The 16,419-nt window shown below is 51.0% G+C and overlaps 2 protein-coding genes and 1 non-coding gene across 3 annotated transcripts; 2 read left to right on the top strand and 1 right to left on the bottom strand.

Moving 5' to 3' along the window:
* Nucleotides 1–3,805: 3,805 nt before the first annotated feature.
* On the bottom strand, nucleotides 3,806–6,809 carry Cd164l2 (CD164 molecule like 2). Its single transcript, XM_076863488.2, has 5 exons — nucleotides 6,722–6,809; nucleotides 6,129–6,296; nucleotides 5,957–6,028; nucleotides 5,402–5,450; nucleotides 3,806–3,950 (listed from the first exon to the last, which is right to left on the bottom strand). Exons 1-5 carry the CDS (start codon nucleotides 6,807–6,809, stop codon nucleotides 3,806–3,808), a joined length of 522 nt encoding a protein of 173 aa, XP_076719603.2.
* Nucleotides 6,810–10,255: 3,446 nt separating this feature from the next.
* Trnam-cau (transfer RNA methionine (anticodon CAU)) lies at nucleotides 10,256–10,332 on the top strand. Its single transcript has one exon. It is a non-coding gene; the product is annotated as a tRNA-Met (tRNA).
* A 4,286-nt stretch (nucleotides 10,333–14,618) lies between these two features.
* Gpr3 (G protein-coupled receptor 3) lies at nucleotides 14,619–15,611 on the top strand. The gene has a single exon (XM_076863156.2). The coding sequence runs from the start codon at nucleotides 14,619–14,621 to the stop codon at nucleotides 15,609–15,611; it is 993 nt and encodes a 330-aa protein (XP_076719271.1).
* Nucleotides 15,612–16,419: the final 808 nt, after the last annotated feature.

The raw sequence follows: 16,419 nt of genomic DNA, 5'->3' as shown, positions 1-16,419 counted from the left end.
CACAGGTATGGTGGCACATTCCTGTTATCCCAGTGGTTCAGGAGGCTGAGGCAGGAGGATTTCAAGTTCAAAGCCAGCCTCAGGAACTTAGCAAAGCCTTAAGCAACTCAGTGAGACCGTCTCTAAATAAAATACAAAAAGGGCTGAGGTGTTGCTCAGTGGTTAAGCACCCCTGGGTTAAATCCTCTGTATCAAAAAATAACAATAATAAATAATAAAATAAAATAAACCTCAACTCATTCTGTGCCTTCCATCTGGAACGCTCCTTCTTCATCTTCACCTGTGAAGCTCCACCTGTCTGTGAAAGTCCAGCTTTAAGGCCATCTCCACTTTCCTGGTCCTTTCTGAGCCTTGTTAACACTATTAATAGAGACCACTGCTACCATCTATTGGGTACCTACTGTACTCTGATGTTACACTGAGTATAGTTTGTACGTCCCTTCCAATTCTTATGTTGGAAGGCCTCAGTCCTTATTATTGGCCCTGGGTAATAAACCTGGTACAAAACAAATACTCAATAAACATTGGTAAAATAGCTAGGGGTGTGGCTTGGTGGCAGAGCATGTCCTCAGCATGTTTAAAGCCTGGGTTCAACCCCAGCATGTATATATATATATATATGTACATATTTATAATATTCATATGAATGAATAAAGGAGGAGGAAAACTGAGGCCCAGAGATGGAATATGACTTTTGTTTTCCCTGGCACTTATATGCCTAAAGCCACAGAGATTTCTCCCAATACCCGCCACCAGGGAGGAGCAACTGAGGAGGAAAGCAAAGGAAGAAAGTGACTGTAGCTTAAGTCCCTGGGCCTAGAAAATAACTGTCAACATAGGCCAATTGAGTGCAGCCTGTGCAGGGGCCTAGAAGTGGCAGCCATGCTTTAGCTGTGAGAGATGAGGTCTGAGCTGGACGAGTACTTAAGGTGGCAGGGGAGCAAAGAGAAGGCATGGTCATTCATTCATGCAGTAAATCTTTTCTGAGGGCTGGCCCTGTGCTAGGCCTAATGCTGGGGGCAGGTGGGGTCTGAGGTATAAGGAGGTATGAGGTGAAATGGAGGCCAAGTTTGCCTAACAGGATGGAAGCATGAGAGGGAGGCCCAAGACTGCAACTCCAATCTAGGAGTCTGCCCTCCCCAAACCCTCCTTCAGATGTGTCGAGATCTGCAGACGAGCCTATTCAGCATGGCTGTCTGTGAGTTCACCTGAGGGCTAGAGGTGTAGCTCAGTAGCAGAACTCTTGTCTATCATGCTTGAGGCCCTGGGTTGGATGAAACACCGAAAAAACAAAACCAACATGGAAATTACCCAGCCAGCATTGATGGGATCCAGGCAAATAAATTTTGACCATTTGAGGGCTGGGGTTGTAGCTCAGTGGCAGACCACTTGCCTAACACCTGTAAGGCCCTGGGTTCAATCCTTAGCACTATAGAAAAATAAGCAAATAAGGGCTGGGGTTGTGGCTCAGTGATAGAGTGCTCACCTAGCATGCACGAGGCACTGGATTCGATCCTTAGCACCACATAAATGTAAAATAAAGATATTATGTCCACCTAAAACTAAAAAATAAATATTTAAACAAATAAAGGCATTCTGATCATCTACAACTACAATTTTTTTTTAAAATATGATCATTTGGACAAGACATAGGGTGAATCTATAATGTCAAGGGAAAGTCACAGAACAGCATGTGCAGCACGATCACACTGTGTTGTAAAAATGCTAAACATGTGTGTACATAATGAATTCACAGAGAAAGGTCTGGAACATACTGTTAACCATAGTCATTTCTGGGGAAGGAGGGAGAGAGAGGAGTGATTCTCACTCTTTAAACTTCTATATAGTCCTTTTTTTCCCTTCATAGGCATTTAGTGTTCTTAAAAGAAAAAACATTCAATAAAGGAGGGCAAGGCAAAGAAACAGTTCTGCAGGGAGAAGCCAGGGTGGTCCCAACAGGAAGAACTGCATGTGCAAAGGCTTGGAGAAAAGAGGAAGCAAGGCAGGCTGGGAACAGAAGTAGATCCACATAGTTGGAGGAGGACCAAAGGGGGGGCAGGTGTCTGCAAGGATGGGGGCTTTGATGGAAGTGAAGATGGGAGGGAGAAGCCTCAGGAGGTGGGTGCCAAGTGTGGGCAGGTGAGGCCATGGGCGCCAAATGTGGGCAGGTGAGGCCAAAGAGCAGCTGAACTATTTATGGAACTAAGGGCCCTTTCAACCATCCAGCTGCAGCCAGAGATCCCTGGGGAGATCAGAATGGAGGGAGGGTAAGCCCACAGGCTGTGCAGCTGAAGAGGGTCAAGTGCTCTGGAGTGAAGCAAACAGAATACATGCACCTGCCCTGAGCCTTCTCCACATCCCACTGAGATGGAGACAATTACTTGCACTTCACAGATGAGGAAACTGAGGCCCAGAGCTATGAAATGCTTGAGTTGAGCTCTCAATCCTTACTCTTCCTTTCAACTTTCTTTGGCATTGTGCATGTGAAGAAGTGAGACCCTGCTGCAAGCCTGGTTACCATTGAGCACCCAAGACCTGGGGGGCTATGAGCCAGAGAAGACTTCTGTGCCCAAGGATGCAGGCAGGGCTTTCCAAGGAAACCTGGGTGAGGAAGGCCAGAAATGGCCACCTGAGAGTCTTGGGGGCTCTCCTCCTTGGCCCTGGGGCACAGACATAGTTTAGGGGACAGAGACTGAAGACACCTTCAGAAGGGAGTCCAGCTCACTCTGAAGTCAGAAGAGCCTGGATTCCAACCTCAGCTCTGCCATAATCTGAGCAAACATTTACCTTTCTGAGTCTCCATACCTTTGCTGGAGAGGGGTAGGGGTAGGGGGTCAAAAGGTATAAGAGACAAAAATATCTTAAAGGAGACAGTCCTAGTCCTAGGCAGAATTCCTGTGAAGGAGAGGATGACGGCCATATCCTTCCCCAAACACACAACCCCGGACACAGGACAGGAAGCACGGCACCGGAAACAGTTCCTTTATTTGGGGGGAGAGCCCAGGCTAAGTTGGTAGGAAGAGGCGGCACAGACCCTGGGTACCAGGCTGAGGGGCCCAGCAGGGTCCACAGATGAGACACGAGGTGGTTGAGGGATGTTCTCAGCTGTAGGTGGCAGGCCCAGGACAGGAGGGGAGGTCAGGGATTGGGTGCTGAGCCTGCTCAGTGTCCACAGGGGCCAGAAACAGATGGCCAAAGATTTTCCCACCCCCATTGCCCACAGAGTGGCCAAGAGGGCAGCCTCTGAGTCCTCCTTCCCCTCAGTGTAAAGACCAGGCCCAAGGGGGTCAGATTCTGAGGAGCCACACAGAGAGACACTTAGGGGAGGTGACCCTACCTCAGTTGGGCAAAGACTCTCACCCCCCAGAGAGCAGGTGAAGCTGGAAGAGCAAACACTTTAACGCAGGCTGCAGCGACCCACCCCACAGCACACGGCACACGGAGCCACGCACGGCTCCCTTCTCAGAGGACACCACACTTTCACACAGTCTGGCTCCTGCCCACGGCCCCAGACTGGCTGAAGACTTGCCTGAGCCATCACCTACTGGTTCTCCTCCCTGCTGGCAGCATGTGGGGACAAAGACACAGTGGGGCTCAGCTGAACTGCCAAGCTTGGGGCCCAGGCTGAATCCTGGTCCCAGCTAACATTTAGCAGGGAGCCCCTATTGGAGGAGAGAAGGGGGGTGTCTCACATAGGGGACATGGGGAGGGAGTCATTATCTTTTGGGTTACCCCGTGGAGAAGACAATTCCCTGGGCAGGGAGGAGTAAGGGAAGTGCGCTGGGACTCCCCTGCTGCCAGGTACTTACAGTGTCTGGTAAGTGCTATCCTTGGCCTTGAGGAAGCGCAACACAAAGAAGGCCACCGCCTGCAAGCTCAGCACCAGCACAACACCCCCGATGAAGCTGGCACCATCAAAGCCAGAGCTGTGGGCTTCAGGGATCACAGGGCTCCCTGTGGAGTGAGACAGGGTGGAGATCATAGCTGGCAACCATGGACCCAGGATCCCTGCTCCACCTCACAACTGGCCCAGGACACCTCAGGGCCTCAGTCCTCACTATGGAGCCTGGAACACAGGCACAGAAGTCTAGCTCAGAACCTATGGGCAGTGGAGTGCCTGGTATAAGGGACAGTGCTTGTTAGGACTTGGCCCTATTCCTAAGTTGCTCTGTGGCTTTCTGCCATGCACACCCTCTCTGGGCCTACTAATCCCATAGACCCACTAGGTGAGAGAGGGTGCTTAGGCCTTAGATCCCAGATGCAGATGGTACCTTTTCAGGGCTACTAAGCCTCGAGCCCCTACTCAGAGAAGAAGGAGCAGGAGAAGCAGAGGTCCAGACCAACACCCTACTAGAAGTTGGGCCCCTTTCTCTTCTCCTCAGACAGTGGAGCCTCAGGGCCACAGTTACCAGGCTAGGTCTGAGTGACTCCCAGCTGTGCCACAAGGGATTCCATTTCAGGCCCTGGGCCAGGTGCCCAGGACAGGGTAGGGCCAGGTAGGGCAGTGTAGGGCAGGGCTGGTGGGCAAAAGAACATACCAGGACAGTGAACAGAGGCTCAGCTGGGAGCAGGGTCCACTTCCCAGAGGGTGTGTGTGGTAAAAGGGGGTCCAAGAATACCAAGGGCAAAAGATGGTGCCAGCTGAAGCTCAGGGATCCCTAGAGAAGGATGCCAAGGGAAGAGGAGCAAAAAGGGAAGAGACGAGCCACACACAGTAGATCTGGGGCTTCAGTTGAGGGAACTGAGCCATCAATAATTCAGCCTCTGAGATCAGTTTCCGGCTTTAATTAACCAAGAGCCTCTTCAGCCATCCTGGCCAAGTCTGGTGACCTCCAGTCTCTGAGGGGCAGTGGAAGTCAAGGGGTGGGGTCCTTGCCTCTGCTCTGCCAGAAATCTGCTCTGGGACCCTCTGGTCCAGCAGGTTGCAGTAGATGGTCACTTATTAGTGACTAAAGCCACATACTTATTAGTAACTGGAGCCACATACTCTCAGGTCCAAGGGACAGGTTAGGAACGGGTGGGAGCTGCCTTTTCTTTTTTAGTTGTAGATGAACACAATACCTATAACTTATTTATTTTTTTATGTGGTGCTGAGAATCAAACCCAGTGCCTCATGTGTGCTAGGCAAGTGCTCCACTGAGCCACAACCCCAGCCTCGAGAGCCGCCATTTCTTGATCACCTTCAGTGCGTCAGACACTGAAGTGGGCCCTATCTATGCAGACCCATTAAATGTAACAGCAGCTTTGTGAGGTAGGTCTTACCCAACCCATTTAAAAGATGTGGAAACTACAGATGGAGGGAAAATTGAGAGAAGGAGACTACAGAGCATGTCAGCACCTGAGCCCAGCTGTCTTTCTATGCACTTCTGGTCCTCCCACTACCCCATCCCACAGGGAATACTTGCCTGTTGTGATTGTCTTCGGTTCATAGGTGGGATGGTGGTGGGCAGCTGAGGAGACAGGAAATCCATAATAAAACCACCTTCCTGTCCCCTGGCTCCCATGGAGACCCCAGTCTCTGCCAGCTGCTGGACTCCGACTCAGACTAGGCCCTTCTCCCAGGTCCAGACACCCAGTGTTCTATAAAGCCTTCGTCGCACAGTTCCCTCCACCAGATGTGCCCCCTCTGCAGTTCTACCTACCAAGCTCATCTCTGATCCCACTTCCTCCAGGAAGCCTCCCAGCATTCCCTTCTGAACTTCCAAAACCATGTCTCTGTCTTATATCACAGGAAGACCTAATGCCCCCATCCCCTTGCACATCTGGACCAATTTACAGTGAGAAAACAGGTCATAGAGGGGAACAGACCTCTGAGAGCTAAAGACAGAATTGAAACTGGACCCAGGTGTTTGTGGGCATAGTTCACTCCCTGAGAGGCTGGGTTCTCCTGGGAGCAGGTTCTGAATGGGGAGACCAGCCCCCTCCCTCTTTGCTAGACCAGTGGGAACTCCTTTACCTGGACAGGACTCTGAGCGGTTGTAGACAGAGCAACCCTCCTTGACCACCTCAGCTTGGGCCACACAGTGTCCTTATGGGAGAAGGTGCAGGGAAGAGGTTTGAGGAGAGTGTCCAAAGCTTTGGGCTTCAGAGCTGGGGCCAATGAGCTTGGAAAGGGCCCAACTCCATACCTGGTTCCTGTAGTCGACATTGCTGCCACACACAGCCTGAGAAATTGTGTGCTCTGTCCCCCTCCACACAACGCTCACAGAGCTCCAGTTGTTTGCAGCCCCCTTGGACAGCAGGCCAGGTATTCAGGCGGATCAAGGCTCCCCGCCCAAAGCCTTGAGCTCCTTTACCTGGGAATGGGATGGGAGTGGGAAGGGAGCAACTGGGAAGCCAAGTTGCAGCACTACCCCACCACCTCTATAGCTCTCACCCCTCTGCTCACGCCTGGAGCTTCTGCAAGCACAAGGTTACACTCACCTAGCCTTCACCACATTCCCCCAGGACCCCCTCCCTTTTACGTACATCTGGGGTTCCCAGGCACATTTGGAGCTATCACCTCCAATATACCGGAAGTTCCCTAATCTACATCTGGAGCCTATATATATGCACGTGGGACTCCACACAAAACGGGAGCCCCTTTCCTCTCCCACCTCTGGAGCCCTGAACTGGCTTTGGAAGTCCCCTCCTATCCCCAGCCCAGACTGGAAGGCAGATGAATGAGGGGAATGCCTCAAGTGCCCCAGCCTGGTTCTAGCCAGACCCAGTCCTGCGTTACCAGCCACAGCGAGTTGAGCACACAGGAGGAGGCAGCAGTAGCCGCTGCAAAGCGCAGCCCGAAAGACACGGGGTCCCGGCGCTGCCATGGACGCGGGTGGGAACCGGGAGTCCGCGGACAGCTGGTGTGGCGCGTCCCTTCTGGACTCCGCTGGCAGGAGCTTGTGGGGAGAGAGACCCAGGCAACCGGGGCGTGGCCAGTAGGGGCGTGACCAATAGGAGTGGCCGGGTGGGGCGGGGCTCTGGTAGGGCGGAGCCATAGAGGGCGGGGCCAGATCGGGATGTGGCTGGGCTGGTCGGGTTGGGGCGGGGCTTGGACAAAAGGGGCGGAGTCCAGGACTTGGTGTAGCCGGGCGCAGAGCATCCCCACTGGTAGCTGGATGGAAACGGTTAAGTAGGGATTATTTTTACCCCTGTTTCATAAGTGAGGAAACCGAGGCTGAGAAAAGGTGACAAGTTTGAGGTCACAGTGGCAAAATATGGATTTGAAAGTGAAGTCACTTTGGCTCAGACCAGGCCTTTAGGGTGCAGCCTCCCAGCAGGCCCTATGGAGGCTAGGACAGGTCTCAGCTATCCCTCACCTCTGGCTGCCTGTGCCCAGCTTTGGTGTTTTCTCTCGGCCCTCGCAACATCCCCCAGGACCCTCTTCTGCCTTTCAGCCCTCCATCTTGTCTGCCTCACACCCATCACACCCTCTGGCCAAGCCATGGGTCATGCCCTTACCAGGTCAATAGGGCCTCTCTGCAGCCCTCCTAGGGCCTCCTCTCCTGGCCCAGTACCACTCTCTTGCAGCCACTTCTCAGGTTCCTTAGGGGCACCTCTTTTTTCTCTTCTCCTCACTCCTCCTCCTTCTCCCTCTAACCCCTTTTAAATTGATGGTGGCCCAGTTTAGTTCTGAGCCCAAATTCACACTCTTTTGGGGTCATCTTGGCCATTCCTCTGTCACCAGTCCCCATTTAAAAGCCAACAAGTTGGGGCTGGGGATGTGACTCAAGCGTTAGCATGCTCGCCTGGCATGCGTGCGGCCTGGGTTCAATCCTCAGCACCACATACAAACAAAGATGTTGTGTCCGCAGAAAATTAAAAAATAAATATTAAAAAAATTTTTAAAAAAATAAAATAAAAAAATAAAAGCCAACAAGTCACCGGGCACGATGACTCAGCTTCAGCAAAAGTGAGGTGCTAAGAAACTCAGTGAGACCCTGTCTCCAAATAAAATATAAAACAGGGCTGAGGATGTGGCTCAGTGGTTGAGTGCCCCTGAGTTTATTCCCTGGTACCAAAAAAAAAAAAAAAAAAAAAGAAAGAAAGAAAAAGAAAAGGAAAAAGGAAGAAAAAAAAAGCCAACACGTCTCCAATTTTCACCTCCCAGGCCACTTCTGGCTCCACAGCTGCAACACCTGTAACTAGTAACACATAGCCTATGATCACTGAGCCCTTACTACCAGCAGAATGTACATTCTACTAAGAGCTTTTATTTGCAGCCTCCCATCTAATGTCCACAATTAACCTGTAGGCATGGGTTGTGTCACCCCCAATTTGCAAGGTGCTTAGGGACACAGACTCAGCAGACTAGTCTGTGAATCCAGCCTCCAATGCAGCTAGAAGCCACCCTCCCTCTGCCATGCCTCCTGTGGGTCCCCTGCTTCTTGGGTCCTGAATGTCCTCAGGTGTCTAATATTGTCTTGTCCCTTTTCCCCACTCAGGAAGGCCCCATCATACCCCTTCAGTCACCTGGGCTGGGAACCATGATTTGACCTTCACCTCCTCTCTCCATCCCAGCCCCCCAAATTAAAATCCTTCACACTCCATATCTAGGTGTTCCCTGGGTGGTTTCCTCATCCTCCTTCTGCCGGCCTCACTGTCTTTCACCCTTCAGGCCAGTCTCCAAGCTGGCCCTCACAAGGCAGGACTGTCCTGAAACTATGCATGGATCTGACCACACCTCTTCCAATTAACAACTTTTCAACAATGCCTCGGCCTAGCCAATCCTTTGATTTCTTGCTCTAGAAGTCTCTGGCCTGTCCTGGGCTGTCTGCAGCACCTTCCTATGCCTCAAGGATATGCCTTTATCCTAGTTCCTCTCCTGCAGTGTGTGCGTGTAGAGGGTCCTTCTCCGTTCCCCACCACATCTGCCTGGCAAACTAATGCTTCAAGTCACCTCTAAAAGAGTGATTCTTGGAAAAAATAAAAGTCAGGTCATACCACTCCCTTGCTTAACCCACTAGTGCCTTCTGTCTCACAACTTCTCCCCAACTACAGGGTTTCCCCTGCCCATCTCTCTGGGCTCAAACCCTCCCTCTCCCCTGTGCTGGTTCAGTGTCTGTTCATTTGGCCTCCTCAAATTCTTCTCCTCTTCACAGACTGTATACTTGCCATGCCCACTCCTTGAAACGTTTTCTTTTCTTTTTTTCTTTCTTTCCCTCCCTCCCTCCCTCCCCCTCTCTTTCTTTCCTTCTTTCTTTCTTTCTTTCTTTCTTTCTTTCTTTCTTTCTTTCTTTCTTTCTTTCTTTCTTTCTTTCTTTCATACTGGAATTTAACCCAGGGACACTTAACCACTGAGCTACATCCCCAGTCCTTTTTATTTTTATTGTTTTAATTTTGAGACAGGGTCTTGCTAAATTGCTTAGAGCCTCACTAAATTGCTGAGGCTGGCTTTGAACTTGCAATCCTCCTGCCTCAGCCTCCTGAGATACTGGGATTACAGGTGTGTGTCACCATTTCTGGTTTCTACTCTCTTCAAGTGACTCTAAACTCCCTACCTAAAAAACATCTCCTAGTTATTCTACATTACATCATCTATTTTTTTCCTTTGAAGCATGTATCAAATGCATAATTAGCTACACATTTGTTTCCTGGGCTATAAGCTCCACAAAGGCAGAAACCATGTTTGTCTTTTTCCCTAGGGAACACCCTGCACACAGAACAAGCTAAGTAGATGTTTATTAGTAGCCCTACAATACCATGTTGTGACTATTTGAGTACATGTTTGTCTGAGCCACTGGCCTTTGAGACCATCAAGGGTTTTCTATTTGACATATTAAGTGTCTCTTTTTTTAAGTTTATTTATTTTTTAGTAGTAGTTGGACACAATACCTTTATTTATTTATTTATTTTTATGTGGTGCTGAGGATCAAACCCAGGACCTTGCACGTTCGAGATGAGTGCTCTACTGCTGAGCCACAACCCCAGTCCCAAATGTCTCTTTGTAAATTGCTTATCTCTCCCCTTCTTTAAGGATCTCCTTAAAGAAGGCAGCAGGTTTTGTTCATAGCTGTAACCTCTGTGTCTGGCAAATAGTAGATGTTCAGTAAATATACATTAAACTTTGAAAATGCAGAAATGTGGCCAGATCATCTCTCTGTTTCTAGCACCCATCAAAACCCAAGCCAGGGTGATATCAGTGAATACTGGCTGAATGAGGTCCATGCTAAGAATACATATACTGACAATGACTGGACCCCCCTCCCCCGTTTGGGACAAGGTCCTCAAGTGTAAAGATTATCTGTGTCTCACAAGTATATGCAAATGGGGGGGTGGAGATATAGCTCAGTTGGTAGAGTGCTTGCCTCATATGCACAAGGCCCTGGGTTCAATCCCCAGTACCACACAGACACACACACACAAAAAAAAAAAAAAAAAAAGAAAAGAAAAGAAACAAGTATATGCAAACACACACATACTCCTCGCTTTAGACTCCAGACTGGTGAAGAATGAAGAGGTAAAGAAGCCTCACCTGGAAGTGAGAGTTCACAGCTATCTGATGGCCACCTGGCAAACTGCAGTATTGTCACCTTGTCTAACTTCACCCCAATCTCTCCTGGGAATGAGAGTGCCATCTAAGCTACCATGGGAGACACTCTGGGCTTGGTTACAGGTGAACCTGGCCTCATATACAGTTCTGCCATTTTCTTTTTTTTTTTTTTTAATTAATTTATTTATTTTTTAAAGAAAGAGTGAGAGGGAGAGAGAGAGAGAGAATTTTTTTTTTTTTTTTTTAATATTTTTAGTACTTGGCGGACACAACATCTTTGTTTGTACGTGGTGCTGAGGATCGAACCCGGGCCGCACGCATGCAAGGCGAGCACGCTACCACTTGAGCCACATCCCCAGCCCAGTTCTGCCATTTTCTGTGTGATCAGGGGCAAGTTCCTTGGCTTCTCTGGAGATACGGTCCCTTACCTTTGCAGGGTTGTTGTAAGAAAAAACTGGGCTCTGGTCTGGCATCTGGTAGGTGGGAAGAAAATAAGGAGGAAAGATTTGCTAGGCAGTGATGGCCTCAATTGTCCTGTTAGCAAAAAGCAACTTTGGTGCATGAGAGAGCGTACATTTGATAATGCACAGCCTCACTTCAGTCTCTAGGGTCTCTGGGGTTTCTCAGGGTTAGAAATACCACCCATCTTGGGGCTGGGATTGTGGCTCAGTGGCAGAGTGCTTGCCTTGCATGTGTGAGGCACTGGGTTCGATCCTCAGCACTACATAAAAATAAATAAATAAAAGTATTGTGTCCATCTACAACTAAAAAAATATTTTAAAAAATGCCACCCATCTTTTGTCCCTAGCTGCCTAGGAACAACCTCCATGTGAAGGGCATAGTAACTATCCATATCAGGAAGTTCACGACCAACCAACTGCTGCATTGGAAACAAATGTCCTCTACCCTAGGATGCTAACTCTAAGACAGAAACACCAAAACATATAAGGCCACATCATATGTGAGCTTTGTCTTTGATGGTGGCAACACAACTGTCTAGGGCACTATCTATGATTCTTTGGATTCTACCAAGAAAAATTAATCCAGTTGCTGGGGCTGTAGCTCAGTGGCAGAGCGCTTGCCTAGCCCATGTGAGGCCCTGGGTTTGATCCTTAGCACCACATAAAAATAAACAAATAAAATAAAGGCACTGTGACCAACTACAACTACAAACATTTTTTAAGAGAAAAATTAATCCAAACATAGATGTGGCCAGTATAAGAAGAAAAAAGATCTCAAGAAAACAGGTAGAGGAACATGAGAGCAGAATGAGGATGGCAGTGGGATCCTAAAAGCCAAGCAACGTCGGAGCTGGCAAGAGGGAGGAGAGGATCTGTGGTGACTTTGTCTGCAGTGATGGTACACATTTCACCAGAGGATCAATGAATTATGAAAACTGCCACTCAAAAGTCTCTCATATGCCCGCCACTTTCTTATCAACCTCCCAGCACCCTTCACCTTTCTCTGAGACCAGAACTTTGTTGGGACCCAGCTCAGATGAGGGAGAAGATGGACATCTGAGTCTTGGGTAGCTGATGTCCTGTCCCCTCTCTCAGTCACCTCAAGCATGAATCCTGCTACTCTCACTGTTTCCCTTCACAGCAGCTCCTGTTTAGTTTAATTATCTATTCAACAAATATTTATTGAACACCTACTATATGTTAGGCACCACTTTACAGCAGAAAAGAGGACAGAGTCACTGCTCTCTCATGGAACTTATAGTGGAACAGGACTGAGACATAGTTACCAAGAAAGGAAGATGAATAAATATATATTTCCTGGGTTTAGGGTTTAATAGCAGGTAGGGTTAGGAAAGGGGGAGCTCTTTCTCCATGCCCTACCCCACCAGGGTGCCTAAGAAGGGAGACTGAGAGGGACCTGCCAGGAGAACAGAGCTGCTAGGTTTTCTGCTTCCAAGTTCTTCCTGGCTCCCCATCTCCTGCTGCTTCGGGGAAGTGCTCCCCCTCCTGCTGGCTTTCCAGATCCTTGAATAAATAAATAATTCAGGTTTTTAAATCTTGCCAGGCCTACTCTCCCATGCTGTGAGGGCGCTATTGGACTGACATGAGTGATGTCATGCAGTTCCTTATTCCAGCCCCAACATCATGGGACCTGTCCTGGCAGCAACTTACTTGCCCAATCACTGTCAGCTCCTCTGCCCTGTTCCCCTAACCCTAGGGCCCACTTACCACAGTCACCTGGCATCTTTATTCCAGGACCCTATGACCCTAATCGTTTCACTTTGTCCCCTCAGTACCTCAGCCCTTGACAGGGTGATGGTGACCTGAAATCCATTCACCTGGATACCCTATTTTCTCTTGCCACCACCTCTGCCACCCTGGAATCCTTAAACTCCATCACGCTGCAAAGTCACCCAGACATTGCTGATTGCCCTGGGGATTCTACCATCCTCTATCGTCAGCATCCCCAGGCCACCATCCCCCAAGATCCTGTCACCAGCTCATATCGTCACTTCCACCCACCTCCCTGCTTCCTCGTGCTCCTGTCACCGTCACCTCAGGGCCCCGTCATTCTCACAGGAGGACGCCCTTTCAGCCACATCACTTGGTCCCCTGGATTCTGTCATCTTGTTCCTGTCACCCGAGGGTCCCCTATCACCCCACAGCCTATCTAGGTCTCCTTTCTGCTCCCCACCATATTCCCTGCAGGCTCCCTGAGACTTCTCCAAGGATCTCCACCAGAGCCCCAGAAACCCCTGGCCCGCAGAGGGCGCCGCGTCAAGGACAGCGCGGGCCGATGGGGAGGGGGCGGGGCCGCGGCCACGGTCGCTTTTTATGAATGGGGGAGCGGGCGGTGCGAGGCCTCATTACTATGCCGCGCAACGCGCGCTGCGCCCTAGCGCACCACGCCTATTGGCCTACTGGGCCGCTGACGTCACTGAACCGGTGGCCGGGGGCGGGGCGGGGCGGGGTGACTCACGCTGCTTCTCCCGCGGCCGCGGGGGCTTCTCGGGGTCCGCGCACACCTTGAGCTGCCAGGACCCAAGAGGACCCTCCCCGCGGCCCGGCCGCGCCCTGTCCTGAACGGTAAGTAGGGGGCCCTGCCACGGGCACCAGGCATCCTGGAGGGCACACCGGATGCTGGGGCACTGGGCCGGCCGAAGGCTCCCTGCCGCTGGCCGAAAGGGTCGGAGGTCAAGGCTGGGATTCTGGGTTAGCAAATTCTGGGTCAGCAGACGGGGACCCAAGTGCTCGAGTGCTGGAGCAGTCAGTTGGGTGACCCGGTGAAAGGTGAGCATCCCTGCAGGGACCCAAGGTTCTGGAGGTTCGGACAGTCGTCCGAGATTGGGAGGGCAGGAGACGGCTAGGGCAGGGACACAGGCGTCCGAGCTGCGGGAGGTGTCTGATTTAGGATCCTAATATTGGGGCAGGAGGCGGAGTCAGGCCCATGGTCTAGGTGTCCGGGCAGAAGGAGTCTGACTCAGGGATCCAGACTTCCAGCGGGGAATGGCTCACAGAGATCCAGGGGTTCAAGACAGAAAGAGGGGTCAGTCCGGGGACAGAAGTCTGGGAGAGCGTGCGGGGTGGGGGGCTGCGTTCCCAGGTGTTGTTACCCTAGGAATGTCGGATGGGGGCTGACCGAGCTTCACGCGCTTTCCCTGGGGGCGGAGCCTGGGCCGGCTGTGCTGAGAATCGTGAGGGGTCTGAGAGCCTCAGAAACCGAGTCATCCTCTGATGGGAGGAAGCAGAGCTTCCCTTAGACTCGAGATGATTCTCTACCCCACCCCTGCCCGATCTTGAGCCTTTTGGTGCATCGCCTCGATTCTGTGGTTCCCCCATTCATTTATGGTAGCCTTTCATCTAGTTCTCTGATTACACACGTGGGAAAGAGGCCTGCAGGACCCAGAGGATTGGAAGGGAGGGTAAACAGATATAGGACAGGGATCCTCAGGGAAAAAATAAAAAATAAAAAATAAATAAACAAATAAATAAATACCCTTGTTTAAAGGTCTGGAGGCATTAGAGAGGACAAAGTTATCCTGGGAAGAGCCCTAGGGCATGAATAGGGGGACAAGGCATCTGGGCTGCACCACTTATCCTGAAGGGCACCTCACTCCCTCCAGACCCCTCCTATCAGCACCAGCCCTGCCAGCATCTCACAGGGCCTTTCTCCTGCAGGTACCATGATGTGGGGTGCAGGCGGCCCACTAGCCTGGCTTTCTGCTGGCCCAGGCAACGTCAACGTGAGCAGTGTGGGACCTGCAGAAGGACCCACAGGCCCAGCTGCACCACTGCCCTCACCCAAGGCCTGGGATGTGGTACTATGCATCTCAGGCACCCTGGTGTCCTGTGAGAACGCGCTGGTGGTGGCCATCATCGCGGGCACTCCTGCCTTTCGTGCCCCCATGTTCCTGCTGGTGGGCAGCCTGGCTGTGGCAGACCTTCTGGCAGGCCTGGGCCTGGTCCTGCACTTCGCTGCTGTCTTCTGCATAGGCTCCGCAGAGATGAGCCTGGTGCTTGTTGGCGTGCTGGCAATGGCTTTTACCGCCAGCATTGGCAGCCTACTGGCCATCACTGTCGACCGCTACCTTTCCCTGTACAATGCCCTCACCTACTACTCGGAGACAACAGTGACTCGGACCTACGTGATGCTGGCCCTAGTATGGGGGGGTGCCCTGGGCCTGGGGCTGCTGCCTGTGCTGGCCTGGAACTGCCTGGATGGGCTGACCACGTGTGGCGTGGTATATCCACTCTCCAAGAACCATCTGGTAGTCCTGGCCATTGCCTTCTTCATGGTGTTTGGCATCATGCTGCAGCTCTATGCCCAGATCTGCCGCATCGTCTGCCGCCATGCCCAGCAGATCGCCCTTCAGCGGCACCTGCTGCCTGCCTCCCACTATGTGGCTACCCGCAAGGGCATCGCTACACTGGCCGTGGTGCTCGGCGCCTTTGCTGCCTGCTGGTTGCCCTTCACTGTCTACTGCCTGCTGGGTGATGCCCGCTCTCCACCCCTCTACACCTATCTCACCCTGCTCCCTGCCACCTACAACTCCATGATCAACCCCATCATCTACGCCTTCCGCAATCAGGATGTGCAGAAGGTGCTGTGGGCCATTTGCTGCTGTTGTTCCTCTTCCAAGATTCCCTTTCGATCTCGCTCCCCCAGTGATGTGTAGTTACATCCTGATGACCCCTGCAGCCCTGATCACTACAAAATTCCAGAATGTTAGGTCCTCCAGGGCTTTGTTCCAAATCCCCAGCTCTACACCCCCAGACCCAGCTGGTTCTGGAGTTCTAGGACATTGGGTGTTTCAGGATTCTGTTCAAGATGACTGCAGGGGCCCAGCTGGCTCCATGGTTCTAGAATGTTCCAGGTGGTCAGGATTCCACTTAGAAATGTCCCACAGCCCAGCTGATTTGCAGTTACAGAATGCTGGGTGTTTTACAGTGCCATTCAAGCCCTTGATCTTTCCCCTCCCCTGAACTTGTCCTTAGCCATGTCACTTTACTTTTGGATTTCTGAGCTCAAGAGTCAGAGAGGTTAGTCACTTAGTTGCCTAGATAGGAGAAAATCTATCTATTTATCTAAATCTATATATATATTGCACATACAAAGAAAGTATATTATTTATTTATTTATTTATTTATAAGTTTATTTATGGGTGATAAGGGGAAAAAAGAGACCCATACCTTGAAATCTAGGCCATACCAGGGTATTCCCAATCCCCACACCCCCATTTCTGACCTCAGTTCCTGGAGGAGGGAAATGGAGAGAGAAACCACGTATTTTGTTATTATTTTTGCTTATTTTTTATCGAAGAGATCATAGAAACCAGAGCCTTCTCCCCAGGCCCGCCCCCCTCGGGTTTGCAGGAGGAACACACCAGCCTCTGGTTTTTTATTTTTTTAAAAAGCCATCACCTGAGCAACCGAGAATTCCTCTGCGCTGGGGGCCGGCTGCCCTCTGGTGGCCATTTGAGGGGA

The sequence above is a fragment of the Callospermophilus lateralis genome, chromosome 7 (assembly GCF_048772815.1).
Source record: "Callospermophilus lateralis isolate mCalLat2 chromosome 7, mCalLat2.hap1, whole genome shotgun sequence".
Lineage (NCBI taxonomy): Eukaryota > Metazoa > Chordata > Mammalia > Rodentia > Sciuridae > Callospermophilus > Callospermophilus lateralis.
Note: the sequence above shows the minus strand (reverse complement) of the source record. Positions and strands in the feature narration are given on the sequence as shown.

Excerpts from the sequence above, each read along its gene's own strand:
- Cd164l2 (XM_076863488.2), bottom strand. The coding sequence starts at position 6,809 with ATGGCAGCGCCGGGACCCCGTGTCTTTCGGGCTGCGCTTTGCAGCGGC. Across the intron at positions 6,029-6,128 it reads ATGTCGACTACAGGAACCAG|GACACTGTGTGGCCCAAGCT; the intron begins GTATGGAGTTGG and ends TTCTCCCATAAG. Across the intron at positions 3,951-5,401 it reads AAGACAATCACAACAGGCAA|CCCTGTGATCCCTGAAGCCC; the intron begins GTATTCCCTGTG and ends CTCCACAGGGAG.
- Gpr3 (XM_076863156.2), top strand. The coding sequence starts at position 14,619 with ATGATGTGGGGTGCAGGCGGCCCACTAGCCTGGCTTTCTGCTGGCCCA.